Source organism: Drosophila subobscura, chromosome O (assembly GCF_008121235.1).
Source record: "Drosophila subobscura isolate 14011-0131.10 chromosome O, UCBerk_Dsub_1.0, whole genome shotgun sequence".
In the NCBI taxonomy this organism is placed as follows: domain Eukaryota; kingdom Metazoa; phylum Arthropoda; class Insecta; order Diptera; family Drosophilidae; genus Drosophila; species Drosophila subobscura.
The window spans coordinates 21,314,864-21,330,523 of record NC_048533.1 but is presented as its reverse complement, the minus strand read 5'-3'; the positions used below and the strand labels follow the sequence as shown (position 1 = coordinate 21,330,523).

At 47.4% G+C, this 15,660-nt stretch overlaps 3 protein-coding genes across 3 annotated transcripts; 2 read left to right on the top strand and 1 right to left on the bottom strand.

Moving 5' to 3' along the window:
* Positions 1 to 6,015: 6,015 nt before the first annotated feature.
* LOC117896496 lies at positions 6,016 to 6,465 on the bottom strand. Its single transcript, XM_034804837.1, has 2 exons — positions 6,434 to 6,465; positions 6,016 to 6,366 (listed from the first exon to the last, which is right to left on the bottom strand). The coding sequence occupies exons 1-2, from the start codon at positions 6,441 to 6,443 to the stop codon at positions 6,092 to 6,094; spliced, it is 285 nt and encodes a 94-aa protein (XP_034660728.1). The 5' UTR covers positions 6,444 to 6,465; the 3' UTR covers positions 6,016 to 6,091.
* A 1,723-nt stretch (positions 6,466 to 8,188) lies between these two features.
* On the top strand, positions 8,189 to 8,655 carry LOC117896495. Its single transcript, XM_034804835.1, has 2 exons — positions 8,189 to 8,279; positions 8,339 to 8,655. Exons 1-2 carry the CDS (start codon positions 8,270 to 8,272, stop codon positions 8,614 to 8,616), a joined length of 288 nt encoding a protein of 95 aa, XP_034660726.1. The 5' UTR covers positions 8,189 to 8,269; the 3' UTR covers positions 8,617 to 8,655.
* A 1,019-nt stretch (positions 8,656 to 9,674) lies between these two features.
* LOC117896491 (pro-resilin) lies at positions 9,675 to 13,891 on the top strand. Its single transcript, XM_034804832.1, has 3 exons — positions 9,675 to 9,834; positions 10,849 to 10,958; positions 11,033 to 13,891. The coding sequence occupies exons 2-3, from the start codon at positions 10,950 to 10,952 to the stop codon at positions 13,718 to 13,720; spliced, it is 2,697 nt and encodes an 898-aa protein (XP_034660723.1). The 5' UTR covers positions 9,675 to 9,834; positions 10,849 to 10,949; the 3' UTR covers positions 13,721 to 13,891.
* Positions 13,892 to 15,660: the final 1,769 nt, after the last annotated feature.

Genomic DNA, 15,660 nt, shown 5'->3' with positions numbered 1-15,660 from the left:
CTGGGCTTGGCCAAGGTAAGCCGTTCCCCTGCCATCCACCATCCACCCACACCCTCTGGTGTCCACCCACCCTCTTCCCCCTCGTTATATTCCATCGATTTTTATACCGTTAGCATGTTTGGATATATGTACGTACGTACGTGCCTGGATTTGTGTGTGGGTTTTTTTTCGTGTATTTTTGAATGTCTATACACATATCTTCGCCGGAAAGCGGTCTGCCAGCGGGTATCGTGGGTCGGGGTTACAGCAATTTAATCGTAATAAGAACTAACTGTAAATGGTTTAAATCTTGCAGGACTACAGCAGGACTACACGCATCGCCCTGGTCTAATTGGATTGCTCCAACCACAGCGCCAGCCATATCCTCGTGTGCCAGCGCCAGTAACCAATCCTGCCCACGTCCTGCCCTGTCTGCTGTCTCCTGTCAGAGTTGCTTTAAATTTATATTTACCTTAAAGTATTTCCACTGCTAGCGTCTGCTGCCTTGATGGCTTCATATTGCCGTTGATCCTTTCAGTGTCTGCTGATATTGACAGCCTGATAGACAGCAGGATACCTGCTAGGGCTGTCGCCTCTGCTGTGGCTTGGCTTGAGTTGGATTTTTGTTGTGGTTCCGTTCTGGCTGTTTGCTGCTGTCATTGCCAGTGTCTGGATTTGGTCTCTAGCTGAGCTGTGGCAGCTCCCCCAGGGCGCAACATTTGATGGCAGGGCGGGAACGAGAGCCAACAATCTCCCGCTGCGATGAAGTTCATTCCAGACTCGATTCTGCACGGTGTCAAGAAATGGCTGCCAAACAACAAACAACGCTTGATAGGAACTCAGAAATTGAGATTCTGGCAGGTGAGATAAGAGTCGAAATTGAAGCTATTTTTTGAGGGATTTTGAAGTCAATCTTAATATTGAAACGGAGTAATGGAGTGATTGATGTGAATGTTGAATAAACGAGAATTGTGATTGATAGATGTTAAGAGCTTTAATGGCAAGCTGGAATATTCATGCCTGGCATTAAATCAAATATTGATGGCGAACGAAAGAGAAACACGAAAGTAACTAAAGCTTTTGCTGTTATGATTTATACGACAAGTCGACAAGTTAACTTACGAACTGTCGCTGTGTTGGGCAGTTGGAAAAGTCTCTAAATATTTAATGCAACAGAAAACAAGAGTCCGAGCCAATAGAAAAAAATCTTTAATAATTTATTGTCCATTCCATTCAGAATAAATCTCTCACTGACACACAAATATCCCATAATGCACCCTTTAATATTCGCATTAATCTCTTTGTAACCTTCTCCCACATGCGTATCGATCTGAAACCAATGGCAGCCTTCATTTATTATTCATTCATAAAGGCGCACTCGAGAGCGGAAATCTTTTCCATTTCACATGCACATTTTCCACTCGTTTTATTTGCAATAATTGCATAAGCCCTCGGGAGATCCTAATTATGTGTACTAATAGTTGCAATTGATTGGGTACTTTGTGCGGGACTCCTCAACGACTTGACTCTTGATAGAAGCAGGCAGCTGGTTGATGGGTAACACGAGCTGCAGCCTCGTTAGGCAAAAGGGCAAAGGTTACAAGCGAGTGGGAGTCAGAGAGCAATCAGCGGATGGGTTGGGCGATTTTTCAGTATTGAGTTACCAGTCAATTAAGCTGAATCTCGAGCAAACGTAGCCCATGCTGGTCATGTAAAACAAATTATGGGAAACAATTTCACTGAATGCACATTTTATGCGAATGGCAATCAAATCTAATGGGATCTGCGCCCACAGCATAATATTAATAACATTAAAATTAAGTTCAATATTTGCGCACAAATCGCCAGAGAGAGGCAGGCAGTCCTTGGGTAGGAGTTCAGAGCGAGAAAGAGAGGAGAGAAAGAGTCAGGAACAGCGAAAATCTATTGAGGAATTTACTTCCAAGTGTGCGTGACTTTGTGTGGGGGTATTTGTGTGTGTGTGTGCGAGTGGTGGAATGCCGAAGGAGCAGCATGCCGCCATCAAAATGGCTGCCGAAAGTGTTGCCGAAACTAACAATGGCCGACATCAAAGCCGTTCTATATGAGAAGAGAGGGATGAGTGCAAGCAGCTGATTGCCCAAAAATTAAAAGTGCTGCCCAGCGATCGATCAATAATCCTGCTCCTACGAGACGGATTTGCAGGCCAAGTCCAAACAAATTAATTGCAAAAATGTCGAAGACACGCACAAGCACAAAGCGCACACACTCTCGCATGTAAGTGACTGTACTCCGTGTGTGTGTGTGTGTCAACACTCTTGTGCCATGTGCGTGCTCTGCGCTGCCCCCTCCAAATCACCTTCCAGCCCCTGCCCCAACACTACTATCGTTGCCGTTTTTGTCGCTGTCACATCGGGAGAATGCAACTTTTGACATTTCGATGACCTTAACTAAGTTAGCTACAAAACGCCCTGCAACAACAACAGCAACAACAACGACAAGCAAAGGCGCGCACTTGCAGTTAATTTCTGCTGCCGCTCTCCCCTCTCTATCTCTCTCCCTTTTGCGGTAACCTAAATTCGTATTACTGTGTGCGCGGTGCGGGCGGGGAGACTGTTCCATTTCTCAATCGTTGCTGGAACATGATGTTCCATTTGCCATTTGGTTTCCTTCCGCTCCTTCTGTCGTTTCTCCATCTTTCATTCCTTTTATTGACTTTGCCATTTGCCGTTTGCTTTTGCTTTTTTCCTTCTTTCATTCAAACATGGCCGCGTGGGTGTGGCCTTGTTACACACACAATCACACACAAACACACACGCAAACACCCACACATACAGCGGCTAGGAGACGACTCCGGCTCTGTGGTAGGCGGAGCTCTCTGGCGCTCGTCAAATTCCTTTGCCTTTCCTTTGCAGAATGAACCCGAATCGAAGCGCCTTCCAGCCGTGGATACACTTCCAGTGGCTCTCTCTCAGAGACATCTGTGCCTTCCAGCTGTTCATCAGCTGTTCAACTTGCCTGGAACACAGGGGTAGGCCGTGGTGAAAGCTTGCCCACAGGAGGGGTCGCAGCACACTGCCTGCAATTTCTTTTGTCAATAAAAAAGTTGCTGCAATTTGTTCGGGATTTGTCGGTGTGGGCGAGAGACGTTTACGGCAGGGATATGGTAAGAGATTACCTGATAGTGGACTGGGGGGAATAGCAAATGGAATGGCAAACAGTGTTCTAATTATTTTTCACAGAAAGGAAAGTGTATCATGTCGGATGCTCAAATGTTTGATTATTTAACAGGTTTGGTCTTTGTCTTGATATAAATTTATTCAATTAGCAGCCGCCAGACCTGCCCACAGACCTCACTCACACGAAGGACACATCCGCAATAATCCTCTCAGAAACATCCGAAATAAGCTGCGACATTTGATTGCCTCCCGCCATTTGAGTGGGAATCAAAATGTAATGCATATAAATTGCGCATACTTAAAGCGGGTAAGATTCTGAAATATTAATGGGCCGCCAGCCAAAAATGAAGCTCTCTAATTTCCACCCACATTCAAAGCCCCAAACTGGCAGGGCAGGGTCTAACCTGAGGTGAGAACTGACAGGTGAGATGCGATGCGGCTTTGATGCTTCAGCTCCAGCTTCAGCGGCCCATTATTATTATTCTTGATGTGGGTACACACGTTCAATGCTCCAACGCTCTGCCGCTCTGACGTCAGCAATGGACTTGAACTCAAAAATCTCTGAATTGGACCCGCTTCAGCAGGCGAACTTTGACCTATGCCAAAGCCGATTCTCCGGCACAGCAAAAATATAATTTGTTAGATCGCTGCTGGAGTGTTGCTGCTGTTTTTTTCTCCCCTTTTTGAGCCGTGTCGCTTTGAATTTATTTGTCAGCTTGATGAAAGGTCATTTTGGGTTTTGTTTCTTGCACGGAGAACGTACGTCCGTCTGTGTGTCCGCCTGTCAGTGGGTCGCTGCCTGCCCGTTCTGTCTGTGCCCGTCTCCGTTCTGTCTGTCCCCATTTCCGTCTTCGTTTCTGTATGTTCCGAAGGTAAATTCATCATTTTTGCGACATGTCAATTTGTCATTCACCTGCCCTGACAGCCCCCACATGTACATGTATGTAGCGGCCATATACTAGCGTGTGTGTGTGTGTGTATATATAGAGGATACGTATGTACCTATGTACATACATATGTTTTCTTATCAGTCAAATCAGTGAAGCCATCAATCAAAGCTAGGCGGGGCGGAGTTGCGGCCTTACAGATGGATTGAGATAGATTGCGGGATAGATACACGTAATTAGGCGAAAAATGGCAAAGCAAAAAGTGAAGGAGGGTGTGGAAAATTCAACAAAGAATTGGCACTTGGAAGAAAGAAAAGTTCCCAGGGAAAGTAGTCCAGAAAGTGCACTTGAAAAATGACCTTGCATGGCGCTATAAAAATGCTCTCTGAAAATTATTGTATTTTCGTTTTTCCGTTCGTGAATCATTTAATAATCTTTTCGTTTTCATATTAATAATCTGAATTATCGCCCACTTTGCTGATGATTAATCCACAAACCCAAAAGTTCTTTATGAGTAAGAGCTGCCATTAAAACGTGTCGCCATTTACATGAGTATTTAATCATTATTACACACAAATAAATGTGTTTCAATGTCAGAGGCTGATAAATTTACACAACTTGCTAAAATATATGGAAATGATCATAAATACATAATGATAATAATTATGGCTCTCGTTTGAGTCGTCGTTTTTCGTTGTTCGTTGTTCGTTGTCATTGTCATAGTCGCTGTAATTGCTGGCCAAGTGCCCGCCAATGGCTGATGCAGCTCAACTTAACCCAGAAATACGAGTACGAATGTACGAGTACCTCTATACTAGATGAGCATCTGATAAGCCCACACCACACCGAAGCGAGGCGAAACTCTAATTGTGGTCTACGGGTATTGGCAAATGAAGCGGCAATGGGACTGCTGCAAGTGCTTTGTTTTTATGCCCCGATAGCGCCGCGTTGCCATTACCACCATTACCATTGTCATTGCCATTAGCTCAGAGCTAGAGTCGGTGCGGGTCGGGGTTGGGGGTCTTTATCTTTATGCAGATAATGGAACTTCCTTGCCTTGTCAAGGCCGTGTTAACTTTCTTCAAAGCTGCAAGGCAGCTGGGGCTGGGGTACCCGCAACCATCCAAAATTCATTATTATGTGATGCCATCGATGGGCACTTCAACTGCCCCGCAGGGCACCTACAACGAGCTCGTTCACGACCTCTTCAGCCTCGCTGGTGTGGTGCGGTGCGGTGCGTGTTTGCATTACGGCAATGATTTCTAACTAAATTTATTGAAGTACTTTTCACTTTTAATGTGAATGCTGCTTGCTCTTCGCTTCTCCTATTTTTTTCGGGGCCGTCGCTTTGATATTTATGACTTTTACTTGTACAAGAAAAAACGAGAAGAAAAATAAATACACATTTCCAAGCCTCTCCCCAGCCCCCCAATTTATAGTTTGTTAAGCTTCAAATTGGAGCACTGGAGTGCGAGTCTGCCGCCCCGTCTCTTGTCTGTCTGTGCCTCTGGCTCGTATGATCATAATTTTTGTTGGAGGTTTCTGAATGAGCGTCGTCGAGTCACAATACAAGTTGATTGATTGTAGTAGCAGCGGCAGCGGCAGCGGCAGCGGCAAACTGTGGCAGCAACAGCAACAGCGGCAACAGCTTTTGATTGCCAATCGAAGGTGTTAGATAACATTACAAGCGCAACAGACACAAGACACGCACTGCCTAATTATCGTTTATCAGACACACACATATATCAAATGACGACGAGTCAGGGTCTGCTCTGGGACTGGGCCTGGGCCTGGGAAGTCGACCTGTGACTGCCTGGGAAACGCTGTCTCAGCCTCGCTTAATTAAAAGTTCTGCTTCATTGAGCCGTGTCTAGGTTCAGGTTCACGTTCCGGCCAGTGCCAAAACTTGGCACATTTAATTAATTTATTTATGTCAGACGCTCTGATGGTTCAATTCCCACCCAAAAAACTCCATAAAATCCAATCAAAACTTGGCGCAAATAAAAACGAAACGGACGCTCCATCCTCTGGCCGGACTAAGGACCAAAGTTGAGTCGTTGTGTCTGTTTATTTAGTGTATGGCTCAAGCCACTTCCACTCCTCCCACACGACGCAGCCCTGCTGGGGCTCCATGAAGGCATAGTTGTCGGGGCACTGGATGTAGTCGGCCTTCTCCTGTCCCTCGGGGCACACCCAGTAGTGGGTGGGATCGGAAATGTCACGGAATTTGCGTGCATGATCCTCAACGATGCTGCAGTCCGGCTCCGCGTAGATATCCTGACCTCTGTAGGCCATGCTGAGGGCCAGGAAGAGGCCCAGAAGCAGGCAGCATAGAAGCGCGCCTGCAAAGGAATTGGCAATGAAATATTTTCTGCATTCTCAGCTCTCCCTGTAGCTGGCGATCCTCACCCTTGTACATGATGATAATATTGCAATTGAAGACTGTGGAATGGCATATTTATGGGGTTCAATTTATTGCAAAATATTATTCTCTCTGCTCTCTTTTTGTTTTTTGGGAACTCTTTCTTATCGCTCTTCCCGTGACATTTGTTTCCCGTCATTGGCGGCACACGCAAAATCACTTAGTCCAAATGAGTTTCCAGTTATTTTTAGCCAGCGATTTGATGTCACAGAGCCAGCCCCCGCACACCCCGTCACCCATTTGTGCAATCATAACTAGCCGCATTTCTCTTGGCCACATTAATTGGATTTGCTCGACCGTGTCGAGGCTCGACTTAATCGATAATTAGCCGCTGCACTGCTGGTCATCGTGATCAAAATAAAATAATAATCAGCAGCAGCAGCAGCGTCATCTTGGCTGTTGTGTCTGCTTCTGGGTTCATCGTTAGCTACTGAGGGAGAGGCTCCCCGCTGATTGGCAACACCTCTGACAAACCAGACCCAAAACTACTTTCTGTGGCATCTGCAAAGCCATCGCGTTGCTTTGCTACTTCAACGCGGAAACTGTAATTACACTCTAAAACATTTTGTAAGCGATTTTCAGGGTTTTTTTTGTGTTTTCGTCAAACTTTTGCTACTAAACGGTTTTTTGTTTCGTTTTGCTTCTGTCGCATTTCGTGATATTCGTTGCTGCCTTGCTGGTTTTTTCCTTTTTGCAACTTGTATTTATGTCGGTCAAGTGGCACGCTCTGGCCTGGCGCCCAAAAGTGCTTGGGGCATCGGCAATCTGCCGATACCGAAACTAGACAAAGAGCCACAGAGCCACAAAGAAACAAACAGTTAACATAAATGTAAAATACTTTTGCAAAATGACAAAACAAAAAGAAAAGGTAAGAGCCGGCAAGCAGATGGTCAGCAATTAATTAATGAATGGGCCGACGATAGACCTAAATGTTGCACAAAATGTAAACGGATTCCCATTTCGGAAATATTTGTTTATGAATTATGGAAACATCCGATGCGAATGCGATCCGATTATGGTTTCGGCATGGCTGCGCATCACCGAGAGTTACGCTCGAAAAACTGTCAATCAATATGCATTCGGTTGATTCAACAAATACTTATGTATGATAATGATTAATGAAAATAATGATGATGATGTTGGTGGAGATGCTGAAGATGTTGAAGAACGGCGCGTGCCTTGAGCATGTTGCCAGCAATTAGAGAACAACATTCGACTGCAGCTAAATTTGGATGCACCGAAAATAGTTTCAATTTGTTAAAAATCTTTTCGCTTTCCTCCTTCCTCCTCTTTGCACACACACACACACACCTGGGACTCTCATTTGGCAGTCTGTCTTTCTTATCTTGACATCGAATGCTGGTTGCTGGTTTTCGACCTTCTCTTTCTCCTGTGTGAAAGGGTATATCGTATTTCTGATGGCGTATGCAACAGTTCGACTAACTTACACTTCGAATAAATAAGGAGACATTCCAGAGTCCTACAAATTATAGCTTTGTTTCTCTTCTTGATTGTCAGTTAAATAATTTTCTACTGCAGGTCGAGGGTATCCCATGTATGAACTCCCAAGCTCCTAGAAAGTTTTATTCTCTTCTGTTCTCTCCTCTACTTCCCCTTGTGCATCTCTGCTGCGCAGTGTTCGATTCCCCCAGATAATAATCAACGGATGTGCGCGTGTGTCAAAATGTCAATACTTTGGTTATTCTTTTGGAAATATTCGTTTTTGTTGGCCCCCAACCTATAAAAGTGGCATTTGGAGTGTGGGTAGCGCACAGTTGCTTCTTTCTACGGAGAAACTTTCATTGTTTTTGCTGCTCACGAAAATGAATTCTGGTGGGTGTGGGAGTCGTCTGCGTTTGTTCTTCTTTATATTGATCACATTGATTTTTCAGTCTTTGTTGCTCTTTGCGCCATCTTCTTGGCCGCCATGCTGATGGGGGGCGTGAATGCCGATGCCGGACGATCGGCCTGCAAGGATGAGTCCGAGCTGGGACAGACCTACACGCACCACTTCGATGCCGCCAAGTACTGGCTGTGCGAGACTCTGGGCGTGCCAGCCACCGAGGTGGACTGCCCCTCCGGCCTGGCGTACATGCACCTGCTCAAGGAGTGCATCCCTTGGGCCAGCTACATCTGGAAGAAGCCAGAGATGCCGCCAACAGTTGCCTAAGAAAATACATTAAAATCAATAGAGTTTTATATACAGCAATTGTTTTCTTTTTTTTATAAATATTAAGTTACTTTGACCGTGTAACGGTACGTGTTTGTATTGTTAAAAGATTTATTTGGCTTGCTTCCAACCAGTCAATCGGAAAGTGTTTTTGAAGAAGACGAAATTTTATGAAAATCGTTTGCTGGTGCGACTCACACATGCAAGTACATTCTATTTTTAGATTTATACGTAGCAAAGCAGGGGTTGATTTCTTGGTTTTCGGCGCTCGTCAAACTCTAGCTTTTAGGCTGCCATGCCTAAGTATGAGAGTTACTCATGTTGATATTATATTGTCTCTGGTCTAACTTATCTTAACCCTAATCTACATATCTAGTAAAAGGCGATTCAAGAAACCAAAGAAAGTGTAAATTTGGCTGTTAAAAGAATCCCGTGGACTAGTCTGTAATGAAACCTAACATAATCTATTCCACATATTCATGAACAACATTCATTTGTAAAACATATGTAAACATGTACATATGCACATATTTACATATGTCCCGCTGACAGCTGTTGCCACTGAACTTGACAAACGCATCGGCAGCCCGCGATCCAATTTCTTTCCATCAATGCAAAAACAAAGGCGCACGGCACAACAAAAACAAAAAGAAGAAAAGGCAAACCCGCAAAAAGCTTCCCCGCTGGCGGCTTTTGGCTTTTGCTTTTGCTTTTATGATTCGCTCTGGCAGGGCAGATGCGCAACGCTGGCAGCGACGCGACGACGCTGCGCCTGCGCCACAGCTCTACGCGGGCACTTGTTGTTGTCTTGTTTCTGTTTCTGTTTCTTCTTTGCGCTGTTGTTGTTGCTGTTACCGTTCGCTGTTGTTGTTGCTGTTCGCTTTTGGAGAGTGAGTGCATTTGGAAGAGTTACATAAAGTACCATAACGAGGGGGAGGGGGGAAAGTAGCTCTAGCTCTAGCTCTAGCTCTGCCGCTGCTGCTGCTGCCTCTGCCAGCGTCTTCTTCGCATTGTGTGCTGGAAGCTTTTCGGCTTTTTGCTTTTTCGTGTATGTTTTTGGCTTAGCGCGGTTATGATTTTGTATAAAAGTGCATGCTGCGCATCAGACAGCAGTATAGTTCGCACTTGTCCATCGGTGGAGCATTACATCTCCAGTTCAGTTCAGCTTAAAGCACCCCCACCCACGAACACATAAGCAGCTGGTGCTCACACAGAACGGTTAGTGTGTGTCCCTCCCCAAAGGATAAGCGCTGCCAGTCCCACACCCACAGATTATTTTGTTCTTGCATAAGAAGCACTGGCAATGGCATGTCTAATATTTGTTGCTATTGCCACACGACACCACACCGCACGGGTCAAAGTAGTCATCACTTAGGCGAGCTTCGAAAAAAACAATTAAAATTCTTGTGGCACACAACGGCAGGCGAAGGCGAAGGCGGAGGAGTAACACAAGTCGTCCGTGGCCACAAATAACGAAAAGTGCAGAAAGCCAAACAAAAAATCGAAAACCGAAAAAAAACCAAACCAAACCGAACCGAATCCGAGTGTGTGCGAGTGTGTGTGGAAGGAGAGACAATAATTGGCACCCAGTAGCTGCAAAAGTAAAGAAAAGAAAAGGAAAGGAAAATATGTGTCAACCGACTTGCTGCACATGCCACAAGCCAAGTAGGAGCCGTGCCACAAGCCGAAGTCATCCAAGACAGTTGGCAAATTTCTCACTCTTTGCGATTTTGCAATGTCATAAAAATCTACGACACTTGGTACACACCCCCCTCCATGCACTCCTCCTGCTTGTGATCACGCCCCCGCAGCGATTTTGGGCCCTTAGCTGCTGGCTTTTGTGCAATTTCGAAGGCTTTCAAGCAGCAAAAAAAGAAATGATAGGGAAAGGGAAATTGATTATGAAAAGAAAGAAAGAAAAGTTTCACTTTACTTTGAGCGGGAATTTGGCCTTAAGTAATGAGACTGCGACTGCGGCTCATGATCTGCGGCTTCTTGGGCATTTGGCCAAAAACCTCAATTAAATGCAAAAATATTTCAATGCCAGGCGACACGCTCCGGCAGTTGGCCAGTTCTTGGCATTGCCTGCCAGGCCAAACACCAAGATTGATGGCCGATTGAAGTTGAAGTCTGTATGTGTGTGTGTGTGTGTGCCCCGGTCAGCAAAAAAAAACAGAAAAAAACTTATGCAACATTAACGTAATTTATCTATACAATTTATTTCTTGCACAGATTCACTTTCCTCAACGACTCTCCCATCCACATCTCTTCGTCTCGCTGCAGCTTGATTCATTTGCGGCAGAAGAGGCAGCTGAAGCAGCATCCGATCCGTCATGCGATTGGTAAGCAGAGCAGAGCATCGACCGTAGCCCGCCACACACAAGAAACTAATTTCCTCGTTTTTTTTGTGTTGCAGCTTTATGGTGTCATCACCGTCGTCGTCGTCGTTGTCGTCGGCGGCCTGGTCCACGATGCGGCAGCTGCGAAACGTGAGGCGCCGCTGAACAACGGCTACTTGCCACCATCCTCGTCATCGTCCTCGCACCACAGGCCATCCTCCAAGTACGGTGCGCCACCGCCCAGCTCTTACCTGCCACCAGCCTCTGGCCCAGCGCCCTCCTTCAATGCTGCACCCTCCAGCAGCTACGGCGCTCCCCCTCAGAGCAGTTCGTCGGGCGGTCCTTATCCCGCTGCCGCTCCACGTCCCTCCAGCTCCTATGGAGCTCCACCACAGCGTCCCTCCTCCAGCTACGGCGCACCACCGAGTCGCCCCAGCCAGTCGTACGGACCACCACCACAGGCCAAGAAGCATCACCACCGTCGTCCGTCTTCCAGCTACGGCGCTCCGCGACCAGCAGCGCCTTCCTCCTCGTACGGAGCTCCTGCACCGCCTTCCAAGTCTTATGGAGCACCACAGCAGCCTTTCTCTTCGTATGGAGCGCCTGCACCGCCTTCGAAGTCTTATGGCGCACCCCAGCAGCCCTCACAGTCTTATGGAGCGCCCGCGCAGCCATCCTCAAAGTACGGACCTCCCAAGTCAGCGCCTTCGTCCAGCTACGGAGCACCGCGGCCAGCACCTCCCTCCTCTTCGTATGGAGCCCCAGCGGCACCCTCTTCTTCCTACGGAGCGCCTGCACCACCTTCCAAGTCTTACGGAGCGCCTGCACCACCTTCATCCTCTTATGGAGCGCCTGCTGCACCTCCATCTTCTTCCTATGGAGCTCCCGCACCACCCTCCAAGTCTTACGGAGCGCCTGCCGCGCCTTCCTCATCCTATGGAGCACCTGCCGCACCACCCTCCAAGTCTTACGGAGCTCCTGCACCACCTTCATCCTCTTACGAAGCGCCTGCACCACCCTCCTCCTCCTATGGAGCACCCGCACCACCCTCCAAATCGTATGGCGCACCCGCACCACCATCGCAGTCTTATGGAGCACCTGCCGCGCAGCCCTCCTCTTCCTACGGCCCACCCAAGTCCGCACCTGCACCACCATCCTCCAGCTATGGAGCACCCGCCCCCGCACCACCATCCTCCAGCTATGGAGCACCCGCCCAAGGACCCACTAACTCCTATCTGCCTCCCGTCTCGCGGCCCTCGAAGCCTTCCTCCGCCTACAATGCGCCCAGCGTGAGCAGCTTCGTGCCACTGCCATCGGCGCCCTCGACCAACTATGGGGCTCCGTCGAAGACCCAGACGCTGGGCAGCAGTGGCTACACCTCGGGACCAGCTGCATCTTATGAGGCGCCAGCAGCACCTCCTTCATCGTCGTATGGTGCGCCATCGGTCTCCTCATCCTTCCAGCCAATCTCAGCGCCCTCGTCCAGCTATGGAGCGCCCAGCGCCGGTTCCATCTCTGGCAGCTACGCCTCCGCTCCTTCCTCGTCCTACGGTGCTCCAAGCAAGGGTTCCAGCGGTGGTGGTTCATACCAATCGGCGCCTTCCAGCTCTTACTCCGCGCCAAGTCCCAGTGCCAACAGTGGTGGATCGTATGCTTCGGCTCCCTCCTCCTCATACTCTGCGCCAAGTGCCAGCGCCAACAGCGGTGGATCCTACCCAGCAGCGCCCTCGTCCTCGTACTCTGCACCCAGCCCAAGCTCCAACAGTGGCGGACCTTACCCAGCGGCTCCTTCCAGCTCTTACGGCGCTCCCAGCGCCAGCTCGAACAGTGGCGGCCCCTATCCGGCTGCCCCATCCTCTTCGTACTCTGCACCCAGAAGCAGCTCGAACAGCGGAGGACCCTACCCAGCTGCGCCCTCGTCCTCGTACGGGGCTCCAAGTGCTCCTTCGTCCTCGTACTCCGCACCAAGTCCCAGTGCCAACAGCGGCGGTCCTTACCCATCGGCCCCATCCAGCTCTTATGGTGCACCCAGCAGTGGTTCCAACAGCGGCGGACCTTACCCAGCTGCTCCTTCGTCCTCGTACTCCGCACCAAGCCCGAGTGCCAACAGCGGTGGATCCTATCCAGCTGCTCCTTCCTCCTCGTACGGTGCACCCAGCAGCAGCTCGAACAGCGGCGGACCTTACCCCTCAGCACCATCCAGCTCTTATGGTGCTCCCAGCGGTAACGCCATTGAACCCTCATCTTCTTATGGGGCTCCAGCCACAGGACCTGGACCCTCCTCGTCGTACAGTGCGCCTTCCTCATCGTACGGTGCTCCTTCGTCGGGCTCTGGCTCTGGTAGCTTCAGCTCGGGATCTGGCTCTAGCTCTGGCAGCTTCAGCTCGGGCTCTGGTTCTAGCTCTAGCAGCTTCAGCTCGGCATCTGGTTCAACCTTCTCCGCAGCTCCTGCCTTTGGCTCCTCCTCGTCTTCCTCCGGCTCGTCTTCGTCTAGCGGTGGCTATCCATCGGCTCCGTCCTCCTCCTATGGCGCTCCATCCAGCTCGTATGGAGCACCTGCGGCCGATGGTCCCTCATCCAGCTACAGCGCTGCACCCGCCAGCGGTTCGTCCAGCTCTGGCTCGTACCCCAGTGCACCCTCCTCCTCGTACGGGGCACCCGCAGAGGACTCTGGTTACAACTACTCCGGACCCAGCCAAGGCGTGCCCGAGACCATCCAGCAGGGCTACAGCTCCGACGGTGGCTACACCTACCGCAAGAAGTGAGCCAGCCACAGCCCACGCAGCTGCCAAGTGCCTTCGAATACTCGAATATCGCCCCCCATCATGTCATCATCTCCGCTTTCATCTCCGCAATGCGTCGCCATTTTTACTCGTTATCTTTAGCCGTAAATTATTCCCCGAATGACGCAAAATCCATTTAAATTTTGAACTCTAGCCGTAATTCATTGTATCATTAGATATAACAAAATGTTTGTTAAATAAACACGTTGAAGAACAGTTCGAGATGTTGTGCTTCGGCTTGGGTGCAATCAGTTCTGGGCCATTGCTTACCTTCACATTCGCATCATACGCGAGACATGCGCGAAATTCTTTGGCAGCGAAGACCCCCAGCCAAATGACAGTTGAAGGTTCACAGCGGCCAAACAATGCAAATGGAAAACGTTCGAAAAATACCGGATATACTCGTACGAGCAGCTGCCACAACAACCAGCCACATCCACATGACATGGCAGCAAACAAGCCGCAGAGACGACAGCCACTATTAGTGGGTAATTCTTGAGCGACACAAGTTATGGGCTTATGATGGAGAGTGCTCAGTATCAGATGCATATCTGCAATTGGGATTACAACTTAATTACAGACAGAACAGAGGCAGTACAGCAGCATAATTAGCATGCTAATTGTCAGTTGTAGTGCCTCTCAGTCAGCGTGCACTTCTGCCACTTAAACCATCCGATTTTCTTCTAAATAAAATAAGTAACTGTCGCAGCATTGCCACATGCCCACAGATCTTCTTGCATTGTTTTTTGGGACCGTCGCCGATCTGCTCTTTAGCTCTTTTTTGGTCTGAGAAATTTCCACTCGGCGATAATGTAAGCCCATTGTCTGGCTGGCGGCTTTGTTGCGCCTTAATGTGTGTGTTTATTACACAAGTGAGGCCAAGAGTTAGTCAGTTAAATAAAAGCACTGAGAAATAGAATAAATAACTAGACAGAAAAAAGAGTTTGCACTTGCATCAAACAGAGAAACCATTTTAATCTATGTATGTGTATATATTGTATTGTATATATATAATTTTTATTTATTAAATACTTTTGTTTCGTTTCGATTTTGCCATTGGCTTTTGCTATGCTTAAAACATTGATATGTATTCCGTTTGGTTTAGCTTTTGTTCATCGTTCCACTCGTTCTTTGGTTAACATAATGCCACTAAAAGTTATGTGGGAAATCGGTCAGATAACCCGCTATAGTAACAGTAATAGTAACGTAACGTATGTAAATCCTTTCAACTAATTGCACAACAAAATTGATCGTTATTCGGTTTAGTTGTAGTTTATTTGGGATGCCAACTCGCAGCAGGATCGTCTCGTTTAATGCATAAATTATTTGTTTGGTGGTTTTAGTTTAGTTTCTGGTTGATAGTAAATAACATTACAAATTCAATTCAAGTAACTTGATTATGTATGTACAACGTGGATTAAACTGCACGAAAGAACTGCTCAAAGGGAAAATTAAAATACATTCAAAAGGTTGAATATTTATACGACTTTTAAACGGATTTAAATTTGAAGTTTATCGAAATGTACACACTCAGATCTGAAGTAATAGATTTAATAACAATAACAACGAACAGATTTTCGGTATGATATATCGTATATACTATACATATGTATGTGTATGTGTGGCTCAAACACTTTTTCTTCATCTCAGTTCCACTTAGTACTCGCGCATGTAAAGGTTTAAAAACATTTGACCCCGATACAACAAACATACGGAGGCTCAATCAAAAAAAGCAGTCAACATTTATTACACTTAAGTGAGTTAGTTATACGCGGGATTTAACACTTTATCAAGTTAGTTAATGCATATTTAGCTGAGTTTCTTTTAGTTTAGTTCTTGCTCTGTCAACGGGGGGGACTTAGGTAACTTTAACAAATGACAAAAGAACAGAAGGAACCAACGCACATCTCTCGATTACATGT